At 60.2% G+C, this 24819-nt stretch overlaps 2 protein-coding genes and 1 long non-coding RNA gene across 8 annotated transcripts in view; 1 reads left to right on the forward strand and 2 right to left on the reverse strand.

The window, feature by feature from the left end:
• Positions 1-24819, reverse strand: part of LOC131588634 (zinc finger protein 239-like) — a 156736-nt gene that overhangs the window by 116730 nt on the left and 15187 nt on the right. The window lies entirely within an intron of this gene.
• Positions 1506-24819, reverse strand: part of LOC131588553 (class I histocompatibility antigen, F10 alpha chain-like) — a 31185-nt gene continuing 7871 nt past the window's right edge. For 3 of the 6 annotated variants that reach the window (XM_058857485.1, XM_058857486.1, XM_058857487.1), the window contains exons 2-8: positions 10012-10275; positions 8523-8795; positions 6770-7042; positions 6579-6683; positions 6448-6483; positions 6296-6328; positions 1506-1799 (exon numbers count right to left, since the gene is read on the reverse strand). In XM_058857485.1, coding sequence (XP_058713468.1) covers positions 6303-6328; positions 6448-6483; positions 6579-6683; positions 6770-7042; positions 8523-8795; positions 10012-10275 — 977 coding nt within the window. In that variant the 3' untranslated portion in view covers positions 1506-1799; positions 6296-6302. Of the gene's footprint in view, positions 1800-6277; positions 6329-6447; positions 6484-6578; positions 6684-6769; positions 7043-8522; positions 8796-10011; positions 10276-14787; positions 14946-22444; positions 22574-24819 lie in introns of those variants that run through there. The other 3 variants (XM_058857488.1, XM_058857484.1, XM_058857489.1) reach the window with 3 other exon arrangements.
• On the forward strand, positions 10452-21643 carry LOC131588653 (uncharacterized). The gene is made up of 3 exons (XR_009279626.1): positions 10452-11189; positions 11944-12441; positions 21619-21643. It is a non-coding gene; the product is annotated as an uncharacterized LOC131588653 (long non-coding RNA).

The following is a 24819-nucleotide window of genomic DNA, read 5'->3' on the forward strand; positions in this document are numbered from 1 at the left end:
ACTGACTACACAGGTGCAGCTTGACCTGGTCTTTAGCAAGCACAAGACCTACTGTTTCCCAGGGCCTGCTTTTCCCAGGGCTTTCCAAACTTAAGTCCCCGAATTTTCTAAAGTTTTAAGACCTTTTACTATCAGTTGTGTCATGATGATCTCATGGTTTTGATCACCACACAGTCATGGTGTGCTGTGGTCATCTCTTGGTCACCTCTTGGTCAAGATCATGTCATGGTCACAGTCATGGTCATCTCAAGGCCTTCCATCATTTCATGGCCATGGTGGTGTCATGGTTATCTCGTGGTCATCTCATTGTCACAATCATCTTGTGGTCATCTCATGGTCACGGTCATTTCCTGATCACCGTCATCTTATGCTCATGGTCATCTCACTGTAATGGTCATCTCATGATCATGTCATTGTCACCTAATGGTTCTCTCATGGCCACAATCACATCAGCATCACCTCAAGGCCACAGGTGTCCCATGGCCAACCCATGGTCATCTCTTGGTCAAAATCATCTCATGGTCAGGGTTGTGGTTGTGTCATGGTCATCTCCTGGTCATGGTCACAGCCATGGTCATGGTCATGGTCACAGCCATGGTCATGGTCATGGTCATGGTCACAGTCATGGTCATCCCATGGTCATGGTCATCTCAGGGTTGTGTCACTCATGGTCACTCTCACCTCACGGCCATCTTGTGCTCGTGTCATGGCCATGGTCATGGCCAGGGAACCTCTCTGTGATCCCAAGCACCGATTTTGGGACACTCAAGGACACCTGGGGACAGCGAGGCCTGGTCTGACCCCTCCCCCCACCCCACTGCCCCTCCAGGAGCCCAGTGTGGCCAAACCCTCCTGGGGACACCTTGGACATGGGACACGGAGCAGGAAATGAATCCTGGGGAATGGAGCTGGGCATGGCTGGCAAGTCCCCACACTCCTCCTGCTGTCCCCATCCCAGTCCTGGTGTCCCCACCCTGCTCCTGGTGTCCCCATCCTGCTCCTGGTCTCCCCACCTTGCTCCTGGTCTCCCCATCCCAGTCCTGGTGTTCCCAACCCGCTCCTGGTGTTCTCAGCCTGCTCCTGGTATCCCAATTCTGCTCCTGGTGTCCCCAACCCAGTCCTGCTGTCCCCAACCCACTCCTCCTGTCCCCATCCTTCTTGTGTCCCCAGCCTGCTCCTGGTGTCTCCAACCCACTCCTGGTGTCCCCACACTGCTCCTGGTGTCCCCAGCCTGTTCCTGGTGTCCATAACCCACTCCTGGTGTCCCCAACCCACTCCTCCTGTCCCCATCCTTCTGGTGTCCCCAGCCTGCTCCTGGTGTCCCTGTCCCAGTCCTGGTGTCCCCAGCCTGTCCCCAGTGTCCCCACCCCAGTTCCTGGTGTCCCCATTCCCATTCCTGCTGTTCCCATCCCTGTCCCCAGTGTCCCCATCCCTGTCCCCAGTGTCCCCACTCCCACTCCAGGCTCCCAGAGAGGAACTGCCAGACACTGGAGGAGGAACCCGGATTTCTTGCCTCAAGCAGGATTTATTGCCTCAAGCAGGATTTATTGCCCCAAGCAGGATTTCTTGCCCCAAGCAGGATTTCTTGCCCCAAGCAGGATAATTTCACACCAGAAGTAAAGCATCAGGAATATTTGTGGGTTTTGGCTCTAAAACATTGGAAAACGGGAAACTGATCCGTTAGCAAGAGCTGTGGGGTGGGTGGCAGCAGTGGGATGAGCTCTGCTGGCAGCTCTCAGCATTCCCGGGAAGAGGGAAAGGGGCGGATCCAGCTCCGTGGATCGCTCCAGCGGTGATTCCTGCCGGGATGAGAGAGGGTCACGGTGTCACCCTGTCCCCATTCCACAGGATGGACCTGGCTGGAGCCGATGGGGAGCAGGAGCTGCTCCAGAATCCCACCTGATCCCAACCCAATCCTGCTCCATCCATCCCACCTGATTCCACTCCATCCATCCCACCTGATCCTGCTCCATCCATTCTGCCCCAGTTCCTCTCTGGAATCTCAACCTGATCCTGGATCCCATCCATCATCCATCCATCATCCATCCATCATCCATCCATCCATCCATCATCCATCCATCATCCATCCATCCATCCATCCATCCATCATCCATCCATCATCCATCTATCCATCATCCATCATCCATCATCCATCCATCCATCCATCCATCCATCCATCCATCCATCCATCCATCATCCATCATCCATCCATCCATCCATCATCCATCCATCATCCATCATCCATCATCCATCCATCATCCATCAATCATTCACCATCCATCATCCATCCATCCATCCATCCATCCATCCATCCATGCATCATCCATCTGTGGATGCTAACTCTGAAACAGAGAGCTGTAGAAGTTGCAGGCCGCATAGCTTCTCAGTCTTGCCTGAGAACGTGGCCTGAGAATTCATGGGGAGGATTCAAAACAATCCTCAGAGACAGAAAACAGCCTTGCAGGCGTTGTGTTCCTGTCCCTTGTTTTCTTTGCAGGAGAAGGTCAAGGGGTGTGTGCCCCACTGACCAATGATGGTGATGTAGTAGTTTGCTAACCAATAAGAGTTTTCTTTCTGTACTTTCCATGTATCGGTCTATAAAACAGACCTGAAGCAATAAACTGAGAGGAATTCTCCTGATTGACTCCTAGAGTCTGTGTTGCTCTCCTCGCTGTTCCTAATAGAACAACATCTGGTGACCCCGATGTGATGTGCATCTGCTGAACCTTTGGGGGTCAGTGCAGCCAGTGAACAAGAACCAGCCACTTCCCCCACAGAGGGGTAAGTGAGAGTCTCCCGGGCTCCCCTGGAGGGGGCTGGGTTTTTAAACCAACGGGATGGTGGAGCCCTGCCAGTGAGCGGGCTTGGAACAGCTTATCTTGAAGAAGCAGAGCTTAAAGTCCCGGGTCTAAGCCGATAGCGTCTGCACTACCGCACTCGCGAGCCGTCAAGATAGACAGTTCTCACAATGGGGAACTGCGATTCAGCTAATGAACAGCTTGTCTACTTTGCGTGGCAGGACACCTTGCCGCGCATGGGACTCAGTATTTCTAAAGAAGCTATGCGTGCTTTATTCCAGTGGGGAAAAGCGCAAGATTTTACTGTGACTGTGAATAATGCATTTAACCTCTAGATTTGGCTGACAGTAGGAGACCACTTGTGGTCTGAGCTAGCTGCAGGAAATACCAGCGTGTGCAGCGTAGCAGCCACCTGGGGCGTGTTTTTTAAAGCGCTGGAATGGTGCCAGTCTGAGAACAGTGAGGCCGGGATGGAAGACTTAGATGCCAGGAGTGCCTCTTTGGTACGCCATGAGAGACTGGGGGATGAAACCGTAGACGAGCAGCGTAGCGCTCCCTCGGCTCTGCCTGGACCCTTAGAGGACTTTAGCCGCGGGCAGAAGCAGTCTGTACGCCAGAGATCTCCCTCTCCAAGAAAGTTTGGATGCCCGTCACCCGCGGAGCTGGGCGCACGAGCTTTGCCAACGGAGAGGCGGCAGAGGAGCAGAGATCGCGTGTCCCCGCCCGCGCCTCCACCGGCGCCGAGAGCGCCACCGCGGGCGGCCGCGGGAGGCCCTTTCTCCAGCCCCCCTGCGCCCTCTGCGCTCCCTTCTTCCGTGCCGTGGGGAACAGCGCGGACGCCCTCGCCGAAACCTGCCGGCGCGGCCGCGGGGGACCCTTTCTCCAGCCCCCCCACACCCTCCGCGCTGCAACCCGCTGCAGCGGTGGGGGGAGGGGCCGCTCTGCGTCCAGCAGCGAAACCTGCCGGCGCGGTGGGAGGAGCGCCCGCCCCGCGTCCAGCCGTGAAACCCGGCGGCGCCGCGGGGGGGGGGAGCTTTCAGCCCCCCCGCGGGGCCCGCGCATGCGCGAACCTCGCTGGGGCACCCATCGCTGCCTCCCTCATCGGGGGTGTCGTCTCCAGCCTCTGCACCGCCCCTGCACCGCCTCCTAGCAGCGGCGACACCGCCCATCACGGCAGAGGCGGGCAGAGACTCCTCTCTCCGTGCCCAGCCCGGCACGAGAGGAAAAACAAAGCCACAAGCAGAGCCGCTGCCCTAAAGTGCTGCCTATTGCAACCTTGTTACCACGGCAACCAACGCTGAGAACAGCAGCAGCCAACAACAAAACCAACTCTACACCGAACATACAAGCTTCAAACCAGTCAGCAGCGCAGCTGCAAAACCCGACGAACAACAACAGCAGCCATGTAAACTCTATAAGTCCCTCAAAAGTCCCTCAATTATACTGGACGAGAAAATCCAATGGGGAAAAAAAAAAAAAAAAAAAAGGAATCAAAGCATTGTGAATTAAATTGCATTGCTGATTGATCTGTAAAAAATTTTTTAGATTTTACGTAGTAGAATTGAGTACTAACCCTGTCATTTTGAATCATTTTCTTTCATTGCAGTCCTCAGGCGAGGTGCTCCTGCCTCCAGCGAAAGTTTGGGTGAGAGACCTAACCACCAACAAGTGGCAAGACCCATGCGAGCTCATCACTTGGGGTCGTGGGTATGCATGCGTTTCCACGGACACTGGGGTACGGTGAGTACCCGCAAGGTGCGTTCGCCCTGATCTGCGACACCAAAAGCAGAAAGCAGCCAACAGGCGACCCTCAGATGATGATCAAGATACCGATCATCACTCAGATGGTCCTTCTACAAGCAGAGAGTGAACATTCTTACCTGTCGACAAGTTAGACTGTCAGTTTCAAGCAGACTAACAATGTTTTATTTGCTGAGTGTGTTAGTTCACTGAACTAGTTGTATTAGAGTCAACCATCAAATCCTTCCAAAGAAAACAATCCTTAAACATCAAAAACATAAACCAAAATTCTAAATCAGTATCCATTCCAAATTCTAGTAAAAGAAACCTCTTGTGCTGTGCTTGTTCTCTTTCCTGCAAGGGCCCAGCAGGAGATTACAAACACTGTGCCTTTTTATTTTTTTTTTTCTAAACAAAAAAGGTGAATTGTGGATGCTAACTCTGAAACAGAGAGCTGTAGAAGTTGCAGGCCGCATAGCTTCTCAGTCTTGCCTGAGAACGTGGCCTGAGAATTCATGGGGAGGATTCAAAACAATCCTCAGAGACAGAAAACAGCCTTGCAGGTGTTGTTTTCCTGTCCCTTGTTTTCTTTGCAGGAGAAGGTCGAGGGGTGTGTGCCCCACTGACCAATGATGGTGATGTAGTAGTTTGCTAACCAATAAGAGTTTCCTTTCTGTACTTTCCATGTATCGGTCTATAAAAAAGACCTGAAGCAATAAACTGAGAGGAATTCTCCTGATTGACTCCCAGAGTCTGTGTCGTTCTCCTCGCTGTTCCTAATAGAATGACATCCATCCATCCATCCATCCATCCATCCATCCATCCATCCATCCATCATCCATCCATCCATCATCCATCATCCATCCATCATCCATCGTTCATCCATCCATCATCCATCATCCATCCATCATCCATCATCCATCCATCCATCATCCATCCATCTATCCATCATCCATCATCCATCATTCATCCATCCATCATCCATCCATCATCCATCATCCATCATCCATCCATCATCCATCCATCCATCCGTCATCCATCCATCATCCATCATCCATCATCCATCCATCATCCATCCATCCATCCGTCATCCATCCATCATCCATCATCCATCATCCATCCATCCATCATCCATCCATCCATCATCCATCCATCCATCCATCATCCATCCATCCATCATCCATCCATCCATTCATCCATCCATCATCCATCCATCATCCATCCATCCATCCATTCATCCATCCATCCATCCATCATCCATCCATCCATCCATCATCCATCCATCCATCCATCCATCCATCCATCCATCCATCATCCATCCATCATCCATCATCCATCCATCCATCATCCATCCATCCATCCCCCCCGATCCAGCCACATCCACCCTGCCCCAATCCCTCTCGGGAATCCCAACCTGATCCTGCTCCATCCATCCCAACTAATCCCACACTGGAATCCTGCCTTGATCCAGAATCCCACCTGATCCCACCCCATCCCTCCTGCCCCAATCCTGCTCCATTCCATCCCACCTGATTCTTGTCTGGAATCCTGCCCTGATCCCTCTCCATCCATTCCACACCAATCCTGCTCCATCCATCCCACCTGATCCTGATCCAGAATCCAGCACCGATCCCACTCAACAATTCCATCTGATCCTGCTCTGGATCCCTGCTCTGATCCAGAATCCCTCCCTGATCCCAGTCCATCCATCCTGCCCTGATCCCCCTCTGGAATCCCACCCCAATCCCGCTCCATACGTGTGATTCAGATCTTGACTTCCGTGTTATTTCCTGCAGAAAGAGAAGATCCGTGAGATTCCAGCATGGATCACACACCGGGATTAACCCCAGGATCCACCCTGGGATGCACAAAGAGGGGATCCAAAGCTGGATCCACCACTGGAACTCACCAGCTGGTGGGTTGTATCCATTCCTGTCCCTCCTCCCTGTGGAAAAACAGTGGGATCAGTGTGGGTGCTGCATTCCCAGAACGGTGCCAAGTGGATCCGTGCCCCTTCCCGACCCCCATCCCGTGTGTTACCGGATTGGAGTCTCCAGACACCGAATCCAATGAGGACAAGGACGAGGATGGCAGCGATGACGGACACAGCGATCACCACGGCGAGATTCATGCCAGATGTCGGCTCTGGGAAACGCGGGATAGTGAGGAGGGGAAGCGGAATCCCCATTCCAGAATTCCAAAATCCCCAATTCCCACATTCCCAGCCTCACCCCAAGCGAAGATCCCGGGTTCCAGCATTCCGGGATGCTCCACCCGGCACCGGTACTGCTCCCACTCCTCCGGCAGCGCCTCGATCCTGGCCCAGGTGTGGAAGGTGCCGTCGCTGTTGGGAACGATCCCGCCCCACTCCGTCTCCTGATCCCAGATTTCACCCCCCTTCATCCAGTTGACTGCGATGGTGTTGGGATAGAATCCGTACACGTGGCAGGATAGGATCAGTGTCCCGTGTTCCTCTTTTCCGGACACATGGACGTCAGGGACCACTGGAATGGGATAATGGTGGAACTCATGCATGGAATTCCATGGGAATGGGATGGGGGTGAGATCTGCCCATGGAATTCCATGGGAAGGGGATTGGGTGATCTGACCATGGAATTTCATGGGAATGGGATGGGGGTGAGGTCTGCCCATGGAATTCCATGGGAATGGGATAATGGTGGAACTCATGCATGGAATTCCATAGGAATGGGATGGGGGTGAGATGCCCATGCAATTCCATGGGAATGGGATTAGGTGAGATCTGCCCATGGAATTCCATGGGAATGGGATTGGGTGATCTGCCCATGGAATTCCATGGGAAAGGGATGGGGGTGAGATCTGACCATGGAATTCCATGGAAATGAGAATGGGAATGGGAATGGGAATGGGAATGGGAATGGGAATGGGAATGGGGGTGAGATCTGCCCATGGAATTCCATGGGAATGGGATGGGTGAGATCTGCCCATGGAATTCCATTGGAATGGGATGGGGGCGAGATCTGACCATGGAATTCCATAGGAATGGGAATGGGAATGGGAATGGGAATGGGAATGGGAATGGGAATGGGAATGGGGGTGAGATCTGCCCATGGAATTCCATGGGAATGGGATTGGGTGAGATCTGCCCATGGAATTCCATGGGAATAGGCTGGGGGTGAGATCTGACCATGGAATTCCACGGGAATGAGAATGGGAATGGGAACGGGAACGGGAATGGGAATGGGAATGGGAATGGGAATGGGATGGGGGTGAGATCTGCACATGGAATTCCATGGGAATGGGATGGGAGCAAGATCTGCCCATGGAATTCCATAGGAATGCGAATGGGTGAGATCTGCCCATGGAATTCCATTGGAATGGGATGGGGGTGAGATCTGACCATGGAATTCCATAGGAATGGGAATGGGAATGGGAATGGGAATGGGGGTGAGATCTGCCCATGGAATTCCATGGGAATGGGATTGGGTGAGATCTGCCCATGGAATTCCATGGGAATAGGATGGGGGTGAGATCTGACCATGGAATTCCACGGGAATGAGAATGGGAATGGGAATGGGAACGGGAACGGGAATGGGAATGGGAATGGGAATGGGATGGGGGTGAGATCTGCACATGGAATTCCATGGGAATGGGATGGGAGCAAGATCTGCCCATGGAATTCCATAGGAATGCGAATGGGTGAGATCTGCCCATGGAATTCCATTGGAATGGGATGGGGGCGAGATCTGACCATGGAATTCCATAGGAATGGGAATGGGAATGGGAATGGGAATGGGAATGGGGGTGAGATCTGCCCATGGAATTCCATGGGAATAGGATGGGGGTGAGATCTGCCCATGGAATTCCATGGGAATGGGATGCTGGAGATATCCGCCCATGGAATTCCCACTGGAATGGGATGATGAAGATATCCGCCCATGGAATTCCCACAGGAATTACAGTGCTCCCAAGTCCTCCATTCCCAAATCCCAAATCCCCACCCACCTTTGCGCTCCAGCTCTTTCCGCCCGTATCCGACGTATTTCCGGAGCCATTCCGGGCAGACGTGTTCCAGGTAATTCTCCAGCCTCTCAGCCACGTTCTCATCTTCCCAGCGCCTCCGGGTGATCTCAGCAGCGTCGTCGGCCGCCACGAAGCTCTTGGATCCCAGCTCGAAGGAGATGAAATCCCGCCCGTCGTAGCCCTCCCGCCGGGATCCGCGGACGCTCCCATCGGACAGGAGGTCACAGCCGTAAAGCCACTGTGCTGTGTGGAGACCTGGGGGGGATTGTAACCACAGAGACCCATGGAATTGCGTCCCAGCCCCACGGATCCCATCCCAGCCCCACAGATCCCATCTCAGCCCCACAGATCCCATCCCAGCCCCACAGATCCCATCCCAGCCCCATGGATCCCATCCCAGCCCCACAATTCCCATCCCAGCCCCACAGATCCCATCCCAGCCCCATGGATCCCATCCCAGCCCCACAATTCCCATCCCAGCCCCACAGATCCCATCCCAGCCCCATGGATCCCATCCCAGCCCCACAATTCCCATCCCAGCCCCACAGATCTCCATCCCAGCCCCACAGATCTCCATCCCAGCTCCACGGATCCCATCCCAGCCCCACGGATCCCCATCTCAGCCACACAATTCCCATCCCAGCCCCATGGATCCCATCCCAGCCCCACAATTCCCATCCCAGCCCCACAGATCCCATCCCAGCCCCATGGATCCCGTCCCAGCCCCAGAATTCCCATCCCAGCCACACAGATCTCCATCCCAGCCCCACAGATCCCATCTCAGCCCCACAAATCCCATTCCAGCCCCACAAATCCCATCCCAGCCCCACTGATCCCATCCCAGCCCCACAGATCCCATCCCAGCCCCACAGATCCCATCCCAGCCCCACAGATCCCATCTCAGCCCCACAGATCCCATCTCAGCCCCACAATTCCCATCCCAGCCCCACAGATCCCATCCCAGCCCCACAGATCTCCATCCCAGCCCCACAATTCACATCCCAGCCCCACAGATTCCATTCCAGCCCCACGGATCCCGTCGGAGCCCCACAATTCCCATCCCAGCCACATGGATCTCCATCTCAGCCCCACAGATCCCATTCCAGCCCCACGGATCTCCATCCCAGCCCCACAATTCCCATTCCAGCCCCATGGATCTCCATTCCAACCCACAGATCCCATCCCAGCCCCACAGATCTCCATCTCAGCCCCACAGATCCCATCCCAGCCCCACAGATCCCATCTCAGCCCCACTGATCCCATCCCAGCCCCACGGATCCCATCTCGGCCCCATGGATCCCATCTCGGCCCCATGGATCCCATCCCAGCCCCACAGATCCCATCTCGGCCCCACAGGTCCCCTCTCAGCCCCACAAATCCCATTCCAGCCCCACAGATCTCTATCCCAGCCCCACAGATCCCATCCCAGCCCCACGGATCCCATCCCAGCCCCACAGATCCCCCCACTCACCCTCGCTCTGGTTGTACCGGTGCCGCAGTGTCTTCAGGTCCTCCGCACCCACGTGCTGGTTCCTCACAGCGATCTGGGTCTGGCTCTCCCAATATCCCGGCTCAGCTCCATCCTCCATCCACCGCGTCTGTGGCTCCATCCGGCCCCGCTCGCTGTCGTAGCGTGTGAAGGGGATCCCATCCACGAACCCCAAGATCATGTACTGGGGGACCCCCGGGCTGGGCTCTGACACCGCCACATCCAGGTAACGCAGGGAATGGAGAACTGGGGGGACACGGAGATTTGGGGGGCTGAGGGGGTCATGGATCAATGAAAGGGGAACTGGGAGAGCCGGGAAGGGGTTTGGGGATCCTGGGGCCAAGGAAAGGGGATCCAGGGGTGGGAGAGGTGGGGTGGACAGGAAAGGGCGTGCAGGGGGGTCCTGGTGTCCAGGGGCTCAGGGGGTTCCAGGGTTATGAAAGGGGGGGTGCAGGGACTGGAAGAGGTGGGGTGGGGTGTCCAGCAGGTCCCTGTGCCCAGGAAAGGGGGTCCAGGGGACCCCAGTGTCAAGGAAAGGGGTCACGAGGTGGGGATGGCTGGAATGGGGGGCTTGGGGGTCCTTGATGCAGAGGAAAGGGGGGGTGAGAGCTGAGAAAAGCAGGAATGGGGGTCTGGGGGGTCTCAGGGTGAAGGAAAAGGGGGGGGTCTGGGGACTGGGAAAGGCAGGATGGATGGGAAAGGGGGTGCAGGGGGAGACTGGTACAGGATAAGGGAGTGCAGGGGAGGTCCCAGTGCCTGAGACTGGAAATTCAGGGCTCAGAATCCTCCCTGGGACCCTCCACTATTGGTGTCTAAAAATGCTCGCTCGCGGTGAGAGGCTTCTCCTGGGTCAAGCTGTTCAGGTATAAGCAATTTATTGTGAGGGTAAAGAGAGGGAGAGATCCGTGTCCACCACCAGCCTCGGCGTGCCCGTGGTCCCGGGGGAGGGGAGAGAGCACGGAGTGAGAGGGAGAAAAGAGGTTAGAGATCAGGGAAAACTAGAGAGGGGCAGGAGCAGGGAGAGGGGTAAGAAGTAAGAGAGGGGTAGGAGTTAAGAGGTGGGGAAAGGGGTAAGGGCTAAGAGGGGCGTAAGGGCTAAGAGCTCAGAGGTGAGAGCTAAGAGTGAAGAGTTAAGAGAGGAGAGAGAAGAGCTGAGAAGGGTGAAACAGGGAAACCTTATGAATGTGGTTGTTTGGCAGAAGATTCTAAAAATATGAAGATATGAAATATGATCGAAGTAGAAATGAAAGCCTGCTTTGAGTCACGAAGCTGAGTACTGGTTACTGTATAACCAAAGAGCAATAGCCTAGCCAGCTAAAGGAGAATCCCTGCTGATAAAACAATGTCCTTCTGCTGATAGAAAGTCCAAAGGTCAAGAAGCAAGGAAAGAAATTGTGAAGCTTTGTAGAATCTAAAATGCAGCGCTGTATGTTAATAGAGGGAAGCGCATAGGCTGTATGTAAATTCTTTAGTGGGTGTGTCTCATGGTGATTGGTTACTGGGAATTAGAATATTCACTATAGGAATGCATATATTGGATTGTAACAAGAACGCTCTCTTAGCTTTTCTCTCTCACCTCTGAACCCTTCTCCCTTACCTCTTACCCCTTTACCCCTCTCCCCCACTCCTAACCCTCAGCCCTCTCTCCCTGCTCCTACCCCTCTCGTCTTCCCTGCTCTCTCCCTCTGCTTTTTCCCCCTGTTGCTTTTACTCCCTCCCTCCCCTTTTCCAGCCTCTCCTCCTCTGCTCTCCCCGCTCTCTCCCTCCTCCCCCGGACCACGTGGACGCCGAGGCTGGTGGCGGACACGGGTCTCCCCTCCTTTTACCCTTATAATAAATTGCTTATACTTGAAGGGCTTGACCCTGGAGAAGTCTCTCACCGCGAGCGAGAGTTTTTACACATCAATAAGAGAGGAGTAAGAGTTAAGAGCGAGAGGTTCTTGTTACAATAAAATATATGCATTCCTATAGTCAATATTCTAATTCTCAGTAACCAATCACTACAAGATACTAAAGAATTTACATACAGCCTCTGAGCATCCTCATATTAACATACAGTGTTGCATTTTAAACTCTACAAAGCTTTACAAGTTTTTCCTTGACCTTTGGACTTTCTATCAGCAGAAGGACATTGTTTTATCAGCAGGGATTCTCCTTTAGCTCGCTAGGCTATTGCTCTTTGGTTATACATTAACTCGTACTCAGCTTCATGACTCAAAGCAGGCTTTCATTTCTACTTCGATCTAACTTTCATATTTTCAGAATCTTCTGCTAAACAATCACATTCATAAGGTTTCCCTGTTTCACCCTCCCCAACACTCCACGACCCCCCAGGGACCGTCCCGGACCCCCTGGGAGCCCCATATAGGACGAGCGGGGGGTGAAGAACTGGGGTGACACAGAGATTTGGGGGTCTGGGGGCGTCCAAAGGTCGGGAAGCTGAACCGGGAGAGTCGGGAATGGTCCAAGGTTCAAGGACGGGGCTGGGAGAGGCGCGATGGGGGATCCAGGGGGTCCCTGTGCCCACAAAAGGGGCTCCAGGGGTCCCTGGGGTTGAGGAGAGCGGGGTCTGAGAGCTGGGAAAGGCAGGAATGGGGGTCCAGGGGGTCCCTGGGTGACGGGAAAGGGGGGCTGGGGCGGGGAGAGGCGGGCGGATCCCGGGGACGCAGTTTGGGAGAATGGAAAGAGAAAGTGACCGAGGGAACGCGGTGGGGGGAGAGGACGCGGGGAAAGGGGAATTCCAGGGAGTTCATCTGGATCCCATTGGATCCCTGCTGAGACCCCCCGAGACCCCTGGGACCCTCTGGGACCACGGTTATAAAAGCGCCGGGTGAGGAGAACTGGGGGGACACGGAAATTTGGGAAATCTGGGGGTGCAAAGGTGAAGGAAAAGGGCGGCTCGGGGGTCTGGGAAGGGCGGGATGGCCGGAAACGGGGGGCGGGGGGTCCCAGAACACGGGAAGGGGGTCCAGGAGGGGGTTCCAGTCCCGGAGAAGGGGGTGCAGGGGGTCCCCATGCCCAGGAACGGAGGTTCAGGGGGTCCCGGGGTGAAGGAAAAGTGGGGGCTGGGGTCTCCGAGAGGGGGAGGGGCGGGAAAGGGGGTGGAGGGTGCTGGAGATGGGGCTGCAGGGGGATCCCCGTGCTGGATATGGGGGTACAGGGGTGTCCCGGTGCTGCATAAGGGGATGCAGAGGAGTCCCGGTGCCCAGGAAATGGGGTTCGGGGGGGGGGGGTCCCTTCCTGGTCATCGGGGTTCAGGGGGTCCCGGTGCCAGATAATGGCGTGGCTGGGATCCGGTGCTGGGAAAGGGGGTGCAGGGGGGTTCCCGTTCCCAAAAAATGGGGCCTTAGGGGGTCCTGGTGCAGCGGAATGGGGATTCAGGGGGTCCCGGTGCCCAGGAAATTGGGTTCATGGGGGGTCCCTTCCCATGTCCGTGGGTTCAAGGGGTCCCAGTGCCTGAAAATGGAGGTTCAGGGGGGTCCCGGTGCCCAGAAATGGGGGTTCTGGGAGGTTTCCGTGCCCGAGAATGGGGGTTCAGGGGGTTCCAGGTGCCAGATAAGGGGGTGCAGGGGTTTCCGGGGCTGGGGAAGGGGGTACAGGGGGGTCCCGGTGCCCCGAAATGAACGTTCAAGGGGGTCTCTGTGCCCAGGAAGGGGGGTTCGCCCGGAAATGCAAGTGCAGGGGTTCCCGGTGCCCAGGAATTGCGGCTCAGGGGGGTCCCGGTGCCGGGGGCAGTCCCCGGTCCCCGGGCAGATCCCGGGGCCGCAGCTTGGGAGACGCGAAAGTGACCGGGAGAGCGCGGGGAGGGGACAGAGGAAACCCTGGGAATTCCCCTGAATCCCCCCTCGGATCACCCAGGACCCCCCCACAGGACGCGCAGGGGGTGGAGAACTGGGGGGACGCAGAGATTTGGGGGTCTGGGGGCGTCCAAAGGTCGGGAAGCGGAACCGGGAGAGCCGGGAATGGTCCAAGGTTCAAGGAAGGGGCTGGGAGAGGCGCGATGGGGGATCCAGGGAGTCCCTGTGCCCACGAAAGGGGGTCCAGGGGTGCCTGGGGTTGAGGAGAGCGGGGTCTGGGAGCTGGGAAAGGCAGGAATGGGGGTCCAGGGGGTCCCTGGGTGACGGGAAAGGGGGGCTGGGGCGGGGAGAGGCGGGCGGATCCCGGGGACGCAGTTTGGGAGAATGGAAAGAGAAAGTGACCGAGGGAACGCGGTGGGGGGAGGGGACGCGGGGAAAGGGGAATTCCAGGGAGTTCATCTGGATCCCATTGGATCCCTGCTGAGACCCCCCGAGACCCCTGGGACCCTCTGGGACCCCGTTTCGGGAAGCGGCGGGAGTGGAAAACGGGGTGGAGACGGAAATTTGGGAGATCCGGGGGGTCCAAAAGCCGAGGAAAAGGGCGGGTCTGGGGTCTGGGAAAAGCCGAATGCCCGGGAATGGGGTGCAGGGGGGTCCCAGTGCATTGGAGGGGGTGCGGGGGGGTCCCAGTCCCGGATAAGGGAATTCAGGGGGTTCCCAGTGCCCGGGAATGGGGGTTCAGGGGGGTACCGGTTCCAGATGACGGGGTACACGGGGGTCCCGGTGCTGGGAAAGGGGATTGAGGGGGGTCACAGGACCCAAAATGGGACTCAGGGGGGTTCCCCTGCCCGGGAATGGAAGTTTAGGGTGTTCCCGGTGCCCGGAAAGCGAAGTTCAGGGGGGTCCCGGTGTCCAGGAATTGCGGTTCAGGGTGGTCCCGGATTCGGGTGGTCCCACTCACCTCTCGGCGGGCCGCCCGGGTCCCCCAGGATCCCCTGCAACCCCAAGAGGAGCCCCAAAAGGAGCCCCAGAGGCAGCGCTGGACCCATCGCGCTGCTCCGCTGCGGCCCCGGGCACAGCTCTGGTCCCTCCCGCCCACAGCTCTGGCCCCGCCCACAGAGCCGCCTCCTGCCCCGCCATTGGCGCCGCTATTTCCTGCTCGCCAATGGCAGCCCGGTATGTCAGTGACGTCACCGGGCGCCGGGCAGATCCCGGGTTCTCAGGTTAGGACGCGGAAGAGGACGAGCCCGAGGCGGGGCTGGGGGGAGGGGACGGGGGAATTCCAGAGAATCCCTCTGGATCCCTCTGGATCCCCCTGGATCCCTCTGGATCCCTCTGGATCCCCGCTGCGGCCGCCCTGGAGCCCTCTGGGAACCACCTGGGGCCCCCTGGGACCCCGCTTGAGAAAGCGCCGGGTGTGGAGAACTGGGGGGACCAGGAAATTTGGGGATCTGGGGGTGCAAAGGTGAAGGAAAAGGGCGGCTCGGGGGTCTGGGAAGGGCGGGGTGCCCAGGAACAGGGGGACGGGGGGTCCCAGAACACGGGAAGGGGGTCCAGGAGGGGGTTCCAGTCCCGGATAAGGAGGTGCAGAGGGTCCCCATGCCCAGGAACGGAGGTTCAGGGGGTCCCGGGAAGAAGGAAAAGTGGGGGCTGGGGTCTCCGAGAGGGGGAGGGGTGGGAAAGGGGGTGGGGGGTGCTGGATATGGGGCTGCAGGGGGATCCCCGTGCTGGATATGGGGGTACAGGGGGGTCCCGGTGTGTGAGGATGGAGGGTTTGGGACGGCTCCAGTCCCGGGTACGGGGGTGCACGGGGGTCCTGGTGCAGCGGAATGGGGGTTCAGGGGGCCCCGGTGCTGCATGAGGGGATGCAGAGGGGTCCCGATGCCCAGGAAATGGGGTTCGGAGGGGGGGGGGATCCCTTCCTGGTCATCGGGGTTCAGGGGGTCCCGGTGGCAGATAATGGCGTGGTGGGGATCCGGTGCTGGGAAAGGGGGTGCAGGGGGGTTCCCGTTCACAGGAGTGGGGGCCTTAGGGGGTCCCGGTGCAGCGGAATGGGGGTTCAGGGGGTCCCGGTGCCCAGGAAATGGGGTTCAGGGGTGTCCCTTCCTATGGTCCGGCGTTCAAGGGGTCCCAGTGCCTGAAAATGGAGGTTCAGGGGGGTCCCGGTGCCGAAGAAATGGGGGTTCCGGGAGGTTTCCGTGCCCGAGAATGGGGGTTCAGGGGGTTCCAGGTGCCAGATAAGGGGGTGCAGGGGATTTTGGGGCCGGGGAAGGGGGTACAGGGGGGTCCCGGTGCCCCGAAATGAACGTTCAAGGGGGTCTCTGTGCCCAGGAAGGGGGGTTCGCCCGGAAATGCAAGTGCAGGGGTTCCCGGTGCCCAGGAATTGCGGCTCAGGGGGGTCCCGGTGCCGGGGGCAGTCCCCGGTCCCCGGGCAGATCCCGGGGCCACAGCTTGGGAGACGCGAAAGTGACCGGGAGAGCGCGGGGAGGGGACAGAGGAAACCCTGGGAATTCCCCTGAATCCCCCTTGGGATCACCCAGGACCCCCCCACAGGACGCGCAGGGGGTGGAGAACTGGGGGGACGCAGAGATTTGGGGTCTGGGGACGTCCAAAGGTCGGGAAGCGGAACCGGGAGAGCCGGGAATGGTCCAAGGTTCAAGGAAGGGGCTGGGAGAGGCGCGATGGGGGATCCAGGGGGTCCCTGTGACAACGAAAGAGGGTCCAGGGGTCCCTGGGGTTGAGGAGAGCGGGGTGTGGGAGCTGGGAAAGGCAGGAATGGGGGTCCAGGGGGTCCCGGGGACGCAGTTTGGGAGACGGGAAAGAGAAAGTGACCGAGGGAACGCGGTGGGGGGAGGGGACGCGGGGAAAGGGGAATTCCAGGGAGTTCATCCGGACCCCACTGGATCCCTGCTGAGACCCCCGAGACCCCTGGGAATCTCTGGGACCCCGTTTCGGGAAGCGGCGGGAGTGGAAAACGGGGTGGAAACGGAAATTTGTGGATCTGGGGGTGCAAAGGTGAAGGAAAAGGGCGGCTCGGGGGTCTGGGAAGGGCGGGATGGCCGGGAACGGGGGGCGGGGGGTCCCAGAACACGGGAAGGGGGTCCAGGAGGGGGTTCCAGTCCCGGAGAAGGGGGTGCAGGGGGTCCCCATGCCCAGGAACGGAGGTTCAGGGGGTCCCGGGGTCAAGAAAAAGTGGGGGCTGGGGTCTCCGAGAGGGGGAGGCGCGGGAAAGGAGGTGGGGGGTGCTGGAGATGGGGCTGCAGGGGGATCCCCGTGCTGGATATGGGGGTACAGGGGGGTCCCGGTGCTGCATAAGGGGATGCAGAGGGGTCCCGGTGCCCAGGAAATGGGGTTCGAGGGGGGATTCCTTCCTGCTCATCGGGGTTCAGGGGGTCCCGGTGCCAGATAATGGCTTGGTGGGGATCCGGTGCTGGGAAAGGGGGTGCAGGGGGGGTTCCCTTTGCCAGGAATGGGGGGCTTAGGGGGTCCTGGTGCAGCGGAATGGGGGTTCAGGGGGTCCCGGTGCCCAGGAAATGGGGTTCAGGGGGTCCCTTCCTATGTCCCGGGGTTCAAGGGATCCCAGTGCCTGAAAATGGAGGTTCAGGGGTGTCCCGGTGCCCAGAAATGGGGGTTCCGGGAGGTTTCCGTGCCTGAGAATGGGGGTTCAGGGCGTTCCAGGTTCCAGATAAAGGGGTGCAGGGGTTTTCGGGGCTGGAGAAGGGGGTACAGGGGGGTCCCGGTGCCCCGAAATGAACGTTCAAGGGGGTCTCTGTGCCCAGGAAGGGGGGTTCGCCCGGAAATGGAAGTGCAGGGGTTCCCGGTGCCCAGGAATTGCGGCTCAGGGGGGTCCCGGTGCCGGGGGCAGTCCCCGGTCCCCGGGCAGATCCCGGGGCCGCAGCTTGGGAGACGCGAAAGTGACCGGGAGAGCGCAGGGAGGGGACAGAGGAAACCCTGGGAATTCCCCTGAATCCCCCCTGGGATCACCCAGGATCCACCCACAGGACGCGCAGGGGGTGGAGAACTGGGGGGATGAAGAGATTTGGGGGTCTGGGGGCGTCCATGGGTCAGGAAGCAGAACCGGGAGAGCCGGGAATGGTCCAAGGTTCAAGGACGGGGCTGGAAGAGGCGCGATGGAGGATCCAGGGGGATCCTGTGACCACGAAAGGGGGTACAGGGGTCCGTGGGGTTGAGGAGAGCGGGGTCTGAGAGCTGGGAAAGGCAGGAATGGGGGTCCAGGGGGTCCCTGGGTGACGGGAAAGGGGGGCTGGGGCGGGGAGAGGCGGGCGGATCCCGGGGACGCAGTTTGGGAGAATGGAAAGAGAAAGTGACCGAGGGAACGCGGTGGGGGGAGGGGACGCGGGGAAAGGGGAATTCCAGGGAGTTCATCTGGATCCCATTGGATCCCTGCTGAGACCCCCCGAGACCCCTGGGACCCTCTGGGACCCCGTTTCGGGAAGCGGCGGGACTGGAAAATGGGGTGGAGACGGAAATTTGGGAGATCCGGGTTGTCCAAAAGCCGAGGAAAAGGGCGGGTCTGGGGTCTGGGAAAGGCGGGATGGCCGGGAATGGGGTGCAGGGGGGTCCAAGAGCACTGGCGGGGTTGTGGGGGAGTCCCAGGCCCGAATAAGGGAATTCAGGGGGTTCCCAGTGCCCGGGAATGGGGGTTCAGGGGGGTGCCCCTGCCAGACGAGGGTGTACATGGGGGTCCCGGTGCTGGGAAAGGGGATTGAGGGGGGTCACAGGACCCAAAATGAGGCTCAGGGGGGTTCCTGGTGCCCAAAAATGAAAGTTCAGGGGGTCCCGGTGCCCGGGAAATAGGTTTCAGGGGGGTCCCTTCCTATGTTCCGGGATTCAAGGGGTCCCGGTGCCTGAAAATGGGGGGTCCCGGTGCCCAGAAATGGGGGTTCCGGGAGGTTTCCGTGCCCGAGAATGGGGGTTCAGGGGGTTCCAGGTTCTCGATAAGGGGGTGCAGGGGTTTTCGGGGCTGGGGAAGGGGATACAGGGGGTCCCGGTGCCCCGAAATGAACGTTCAAGGGGGTCTCTGTGCCCAGGAAGGGGGGTTCGCCCGGAAATGGAAGTGCAGGGGTTCCCGGTACCCAGGAATTGCGGCTCAGGGGGGTCCCGGTGCCGGGGGCAGTCCCCGGTCCCTGGGCAGATCCCGGGGCCGCAGCTTGGGAGACGCGAAAGTGACCGGGGGAGCGCGGGGAGGGGACAGAGGAAACCCTGGGAATTCCCCTGAATCCCCCTTGGGATCACCCAGGACCTCCCCACAGGATGCGCAGGGGGTGGAGAACTGGGGAGATGCAGAGATTTGGGGGTCTGGGGGCGTCCAAAGGTCAGGAAGCAGAACCGGGAGAGCCGGGAATGGTCCAAGGTTCAAGGACGGGGCTGGGAGAGGCGCGATGGGGGATCCAGGGAGTCCCTGTGACCACGAAAGGGGGTCCAGGGGTACCTGGGGTTGAGGAGAGCGGGGTCTGGGAGCTGGGAAAGGCAGGAATGGGGGTCCAGGGGGTCCCTGGGTGACGGGAAAGGGGGGCTGGGGCGGGGAGAGGCGGGCGGATCCCGGGGACGCAGTTTGGGAGAATGGAAAGAGAAAGTGACCGAGGGAACGCGGTGGGGGGAGGGGACGCGGGGAAAGGGGAATTCCAGGGAGTTCATCTGGATCCCACTGGATCCCTGCTGAGACCCCCGAGACCCCTGGGACCCTCTGGGACCCCGTTTCGGGAAGCGGCGGGAGTGGAAAACGGGGTGGAGACGGAAATTTGGGAGATCCGGGGGGTCCAAAAGCCGAGGAAAAGGGCGGGTCTGGGGTCTGGGAAAAGCCGAATGCCCGGGAATGGGGTGCAGGGGGGTCCCAGTGCATTGGAGGGGGTGCGGGGGGGTCCCAGTCCCGGATAAGGGAATTCAGGGGGTTCCCAGTGCCCGGGAATGGGGGTTCAGGGGGGTACCGGTTCCAGATGACGGGGTACACGGGGGTCCCGGTGCTGGGAAAGGGGATTGAGGGGGGTCACAGGACCCAAAATGGGACTCAGGGGGGTTCCCCTGCCCGGGAATGGAAGTTTAGGGTGTTCCCGGTGCCCGGAAAGTGAAGTTCAGGGGGATCCCGGTGTCCGGGAATTGCGGTTCAGGGTGGTCCCGGATTCGGGTGGTCCCACTCACCTCTCGGCGGGCCGCCCGGGTCCCCCAGGATGCCCTGCAGCCCCAAGAGGAGCCCCAAAAGGAGCCCCAGAGGCAGCGCTGGACCCATCGCGCTGCTCCGCTGCGGCCCCGGGCACAGCTCTGGTCCCTCCCGCCCACAGCTCTGGCCCCGCCCACAGAGCCGCCTCCTGCCCCGCCATTGGCGCCGCTATTTCCTGCTCGCCAATGGCAGCCCGGTATGTCAGTGACGTCACCGGGCGCCGGGCAGATCCCGGGTTCTCAGGTTAGGACGCGGAAGAGGACGAGCCCGAGGCGGGGCTGGGGGGAGGGGACGGGGGAATTCCAGAGAATCCCTCTGGATCCCTCTGGATCCCCCTGGATCCCTCTGGATCCCTCTGGATCCCCGCTACGGCCGCCCTGGAGCCTTCTGGGAACCACCTGGGGCCCCCTGGGACCCCGCTTGAGAAAGCGCCGGGTGTGGAGAACTGGGGGGACCAGGAAATTTGGGGATCTGGGCGTGCAAAGGTGAAGGAAAAGGACGGCTCGGGGGTCTGGGAAGGGCGGGGTGCCCGGGAACGGGGGGCGGGGGGTCCCAGAACACGGGAAGGGGGTCCAGGAGGGGATTTCAGTCCCGGAGAAGGGGGTGCAGGGGGTCCCCATGTCCAGGAACGGAGGTTCAGGGGGTCTCGGGGTGAAGGAAAAGTGGGGGCTGGGGTCTCCGAGAGGGGGAGGGGCGGGAAAGGGGGTGGGGGGTGCTGGAGATGGGGCTGCAGGGGGATCCCCGTGCTGGATATGGGGGTACAGGGGGGTCCCGGTGTGCGAGGATGGAGGGTTTGGGAGGGCTCCAGTCCCGGGTACGGGGGTGCACGGGGGTCCTGGTGCAGCGGAATGGGGGTTCAGGGGGTCCCGCTGCTGCATAAGGGGATGCAGAGGGGTCCCGATGCCCACAAAATGGGGTTCGGGGGGTCCCTTCCTGGTCATCGGGGTTCAGGGGGTCCCGGTGACAGATAATGGCGTGGTGGGGATCTAGTGCTGGGAAAGGGGGTGCAGGGGGTTCCGGTTCACAGGAATGGGGGCTTAGGGGGTCCTGGTGCAGCAGAATGGGGGTTCAGGGGGTCCCGGTGCCCAGGAAATGGGGTTCAGGGGTGTCCCTTCCTATGTTTCTGGGTTCAAGAGGCCCCGGTGACTGAAAATGGGGGTTCAGGGAAGTCCCGATTCCGAGAAATGGGGGTTCCGGGAGATTTCCGTGCCCGAGAATGGGGGTTCAGGGGGTTCCAGGTGCCAGATAAGGGGGTGCAGGGGTTTTCGGGGCTGGGAAAGGGGATACAGGGGGGTCCCGAAATGAACGTTCAAGGGGGTCTCTGTGCCCAGGAAGGGGGGTTCGCCCGGAAATGGAAGTGCAGGGGTTCCCGGTGCCCAGGAATTGCGGCTCAGGGGGGTCCCGGTGCCGGGGGCAGTCCCCGGTCCCCGGGCAGATCCCGGGGCCGCAGCTTGGGAGACGCGAAAGTGACCGGGAGAGCGCGGGGAGGGGACAGAGGAAACCCTGAGAATTCCCCTGAATCCCCCCTGGGATCACCCAGGACCCCCCACAGGACGCGCAGGGAGTGGAGAACTGGGGGGACGCAGAGATTTGGGGGTCTGGGGGCGTCCAAAGGTCAGGAAGTGGAACCGGGAGAGCCGGGAATGGTGCAAGGTTCAAGGACGGGGCTGGGAGAGGCGCAATGGGGGATCCAGGGAGTCCCTGTGACCACGAAAGGGGGTCCAGGGGTCCGTGGGGTTGAGGAGAGCGGGGTCTGGGAGCTTGGAAAGGCAGGAATGGGGGTCCAGGGGGTCCCTGGGTGACGGGAAAGGGGGGCTGGGGTGGGGAGAGGCGGACGGATCCCGGGGACGCAGTTTGGGAGAAGGGAAAGAGAAAGTGACCGAGGGAACGCGGTGGGGGGACGGGACGCGGGGAAAGGGGAATTCCAGGGAGCTCATCTGGATCCCATTGGATCCCTGCTGAGACCCCCCGAGACCCCTGGGACCCTCTGGGACCCCGTTTCGGGAAGCGGCGGGAGTGGAAAACGGGGTGGAGACGGAAATTTGGGAGATCCGGGGGGTCCAAAAGCCGAGGAAAAGGGCGGCTCGGGGATCTGGGAAAAGCCGAATGCCCGGGAATGGGGTGCAGGGGGGGCCCAGTGCATTGGAGGGGGTGCGGGGGGGTCCCAGTCCCGGATAAGGGAATTCAGGGGGTTCCCAGTGCCCGGGAATGGGGGTTCAGAGGGGTACCGGTGCCAGATGAGGGGGTACACGGGGGTCCCGGTGCTGGGAAAGGGGATTGAGGGGGGTCACAGGACTCAAAATGGGGCTCAGTGGGGGTTCCCCTGGCCGGGAATGGAAGTTTAAGGTGCTCCCGGTGCCCGGAAAGCGAAGTTCAGTGGGTTCCCGGTGTCCGGGAATTGCGGTTCAGGGTGGTCTCGGATTCGGGGGGTCCCACTCACCTCTCGGCGGGCCGCTCGAGTCCCCCAGGATCCCCTGCAGCCCCAAAAGGAGCCCCAAAAGGAGCCCCAGAGGCAGCGCTGGACCCATCGCGCTGCTCCGCTGCGGCCCCGGGCACAGCTCTGGTCCCTCCCGCCCACAGCTCTGGCCCCGCCCACAGAGCCGCCTCCTGCCCCGCCATTGGCGCCGCTATTTCCTGCTCGCCAATGGCAGCCCGGTGTGTCAGTGACGTCACCAGGCGCCGGGCAGATCCCGGGTTCTCAGGTTAGGACGCGGAAGAGGACGAGCCCGAGGCGGGGCTGGGGGGAGGGGACGGGGGAATTCCAGAGAATCCCTCTGGATCCCCCTGGATCCCTCTGGATCCCTCTGGATCCCCGCTGCGGCCACCCTGGAGCCCTCTGGGAACCACCTGGGGCCCTCTGAGACCACGGTTATAAAAGCGCCGGGTGTGGAGAACTGGGGGGACCCGGAAATTTGGGGATCTGGGGGTGCAAAGGTGAAGGAAAAGGGCGGCTCGGGGGTCTGGGAAGGGCGAGATGGCCGGGAACAGGGGGCGGGGGTTCCCAGAACACGGGAAGGGGGTCCAGGAGGGGGTTCCAGTCCTGGATAAGGAGGTGCAGGGGGTCCCCATGCCCAGGAACGGAGGTTCAGGGGGTCCCGGGGTCAAGGAAAAGTGGGGGCTGGGGTCTCCGAGAGGGGGAGGGGCGGGAAAGGGGGTGGGGGGTGCTGGAGATGGGGCTGCAGGGGGATCCCCGTGCTGGATATGGGGGTACAGGGGGGCCCCGGTGTGTGAGGATGGAGGGTTTGGGAGGGTTCCAGTCCCGGGTACGGGGGTGCACGGGGGTCCTGGTGCAGCGGAATGGGGGTTCAGGGGGTCCCGCTGCTGCATAAGGGGATGCAGAGGGGTCCCGGTGTCCAGGAAATGGGGTTCGGGTGGGGGTCCCTTCCTGGTCATCGGGGTTCAGGGGGTCCCGGTGCCAGATAATGGCGTGGCTGGGATCCGGTTCTGGGAAAGGGGGTGCAGGGGGGTTCCTGTTCACAGGAATGGGGGCCTCAGGGGGTCCTGGTGCAGCGGAATGGGGATTCAGGGGGTCCAAATGCCCAGTAAACGGGGTTCAGAGGCGGGCCCATCCTATGTTCCAGGGTTCAAGGGGTCCCAGTGCCTGAAAATGGAGGTTCAGGGGGGTCCCGGTGCCCAGAAATGGGGGTTCCGGGAGGTTTCCGTGCCCGAGAATGGGGGTTCAGTGGGTTCCAGGTTCCAGATAAGGGGGTGCAGGGGTTTTCGGGGCTGGGAAAGGGGGTACAGGGGGTCCCGAAATGAACGTTCAAGGGGGTCTCTGTGCCCAGGAAGGGGGATTCGCCCGGAAATGGAAGTGCAGGGGTTCCCGGTGCCCAGGAATTGCGGCTCAGGGGGGTCCCGGTGCCGGGGACAGTCCCCGGTCCCCGGGCAGATCCCGGGGCCGCAGCTTGGGAGACGCGAAAGTGACCGGGAGAGCGCAGGGAGGGGACAGAGGAAACCCTGGGAATTCCCCTGAATCCCCCCTGGGATCACCCAGGACCCCCCCACAGGACGCGCAAGGGGTGGAGAACTGGGGGGACGCAGAGATTTGGGGGTCTGGGGGCGTCCAAAGGTCAGGAAGCGGAACCGGGAGAGCCGGGAATGGTCCAAGGTTCAAGGACGGGGCTGGGAGAGGCGCGATGGGGGATCCAGGGGGTCCCTGTGACCACGAAAGGGGTCCAGGGGTCCCTGGGGTTGAGGAGAGCGGGGTCTGAGAGCTGGGAAAGGCAGGAATGGGGGTCCAGGGGGTCCCTGGGAGACGGGAAAGGGGGGCTGGGGTGGGGAGAGGCGGACGGATCCCGGGGACGCAGTTTGGGAGAATGGAAAGAGAAAGTGACCGAGGGAACGCGGTGGGGGGAGGGGACGCGGGGAAAGGGGAATTCCAGGGAGTTCATCCGGATCCCATTGGATCCCTGCTGAGACCCCCGAGACCCCTGGGACCCTCTGGGACCCCGTTTCGGGAAGCGGCGGGAGTGGAAAACGGGGTGGCGACGGAAATTTGGGGTCTAAAAGCCGAGGAAAAGGGCGGGTCTGGGGTCTGAGAAAGGCGGGATACCCGGGAATAGGGTGCAGGGGGGTCCCAGTGCATTGGAGGGGGTGCGGGGGTTCCCAGTCCCGGATAAGGGAATTCAGGGGGTTCCCAGTGCCCGGGAATGGGGGTTCAGGGGGGTACCGGTTCCAGATGAGGGGGTACACGGGGGTCCCGGTGCTGGGAAAGGGGATTGAGGGGGGGTCACAGGACCCAAAATGGGGCTCAGGGGGGTTCCCCTGCCCGGGAATGGAAGTTTAGGGTGTTCCCGGTGCCCGGAAAGAGAAGTT

The sequence above is a fragment of the Poecile atricapillus genome, chromosome 26 (assembly GCF_030490865.1).
Source record: "Poecile atricapillus isolate bPoeAtr1 chromosome 26, bPoeAtr1.hap1, whole genome shotgun sequence".
In the NCBI taxonomy this organism is placed as follows: domain Eukaryota; kingdom Metazoa; phylum Chordata; class Aves; order Passeriformes; family Paridae; genus Poecile; species Poecile atricapillus.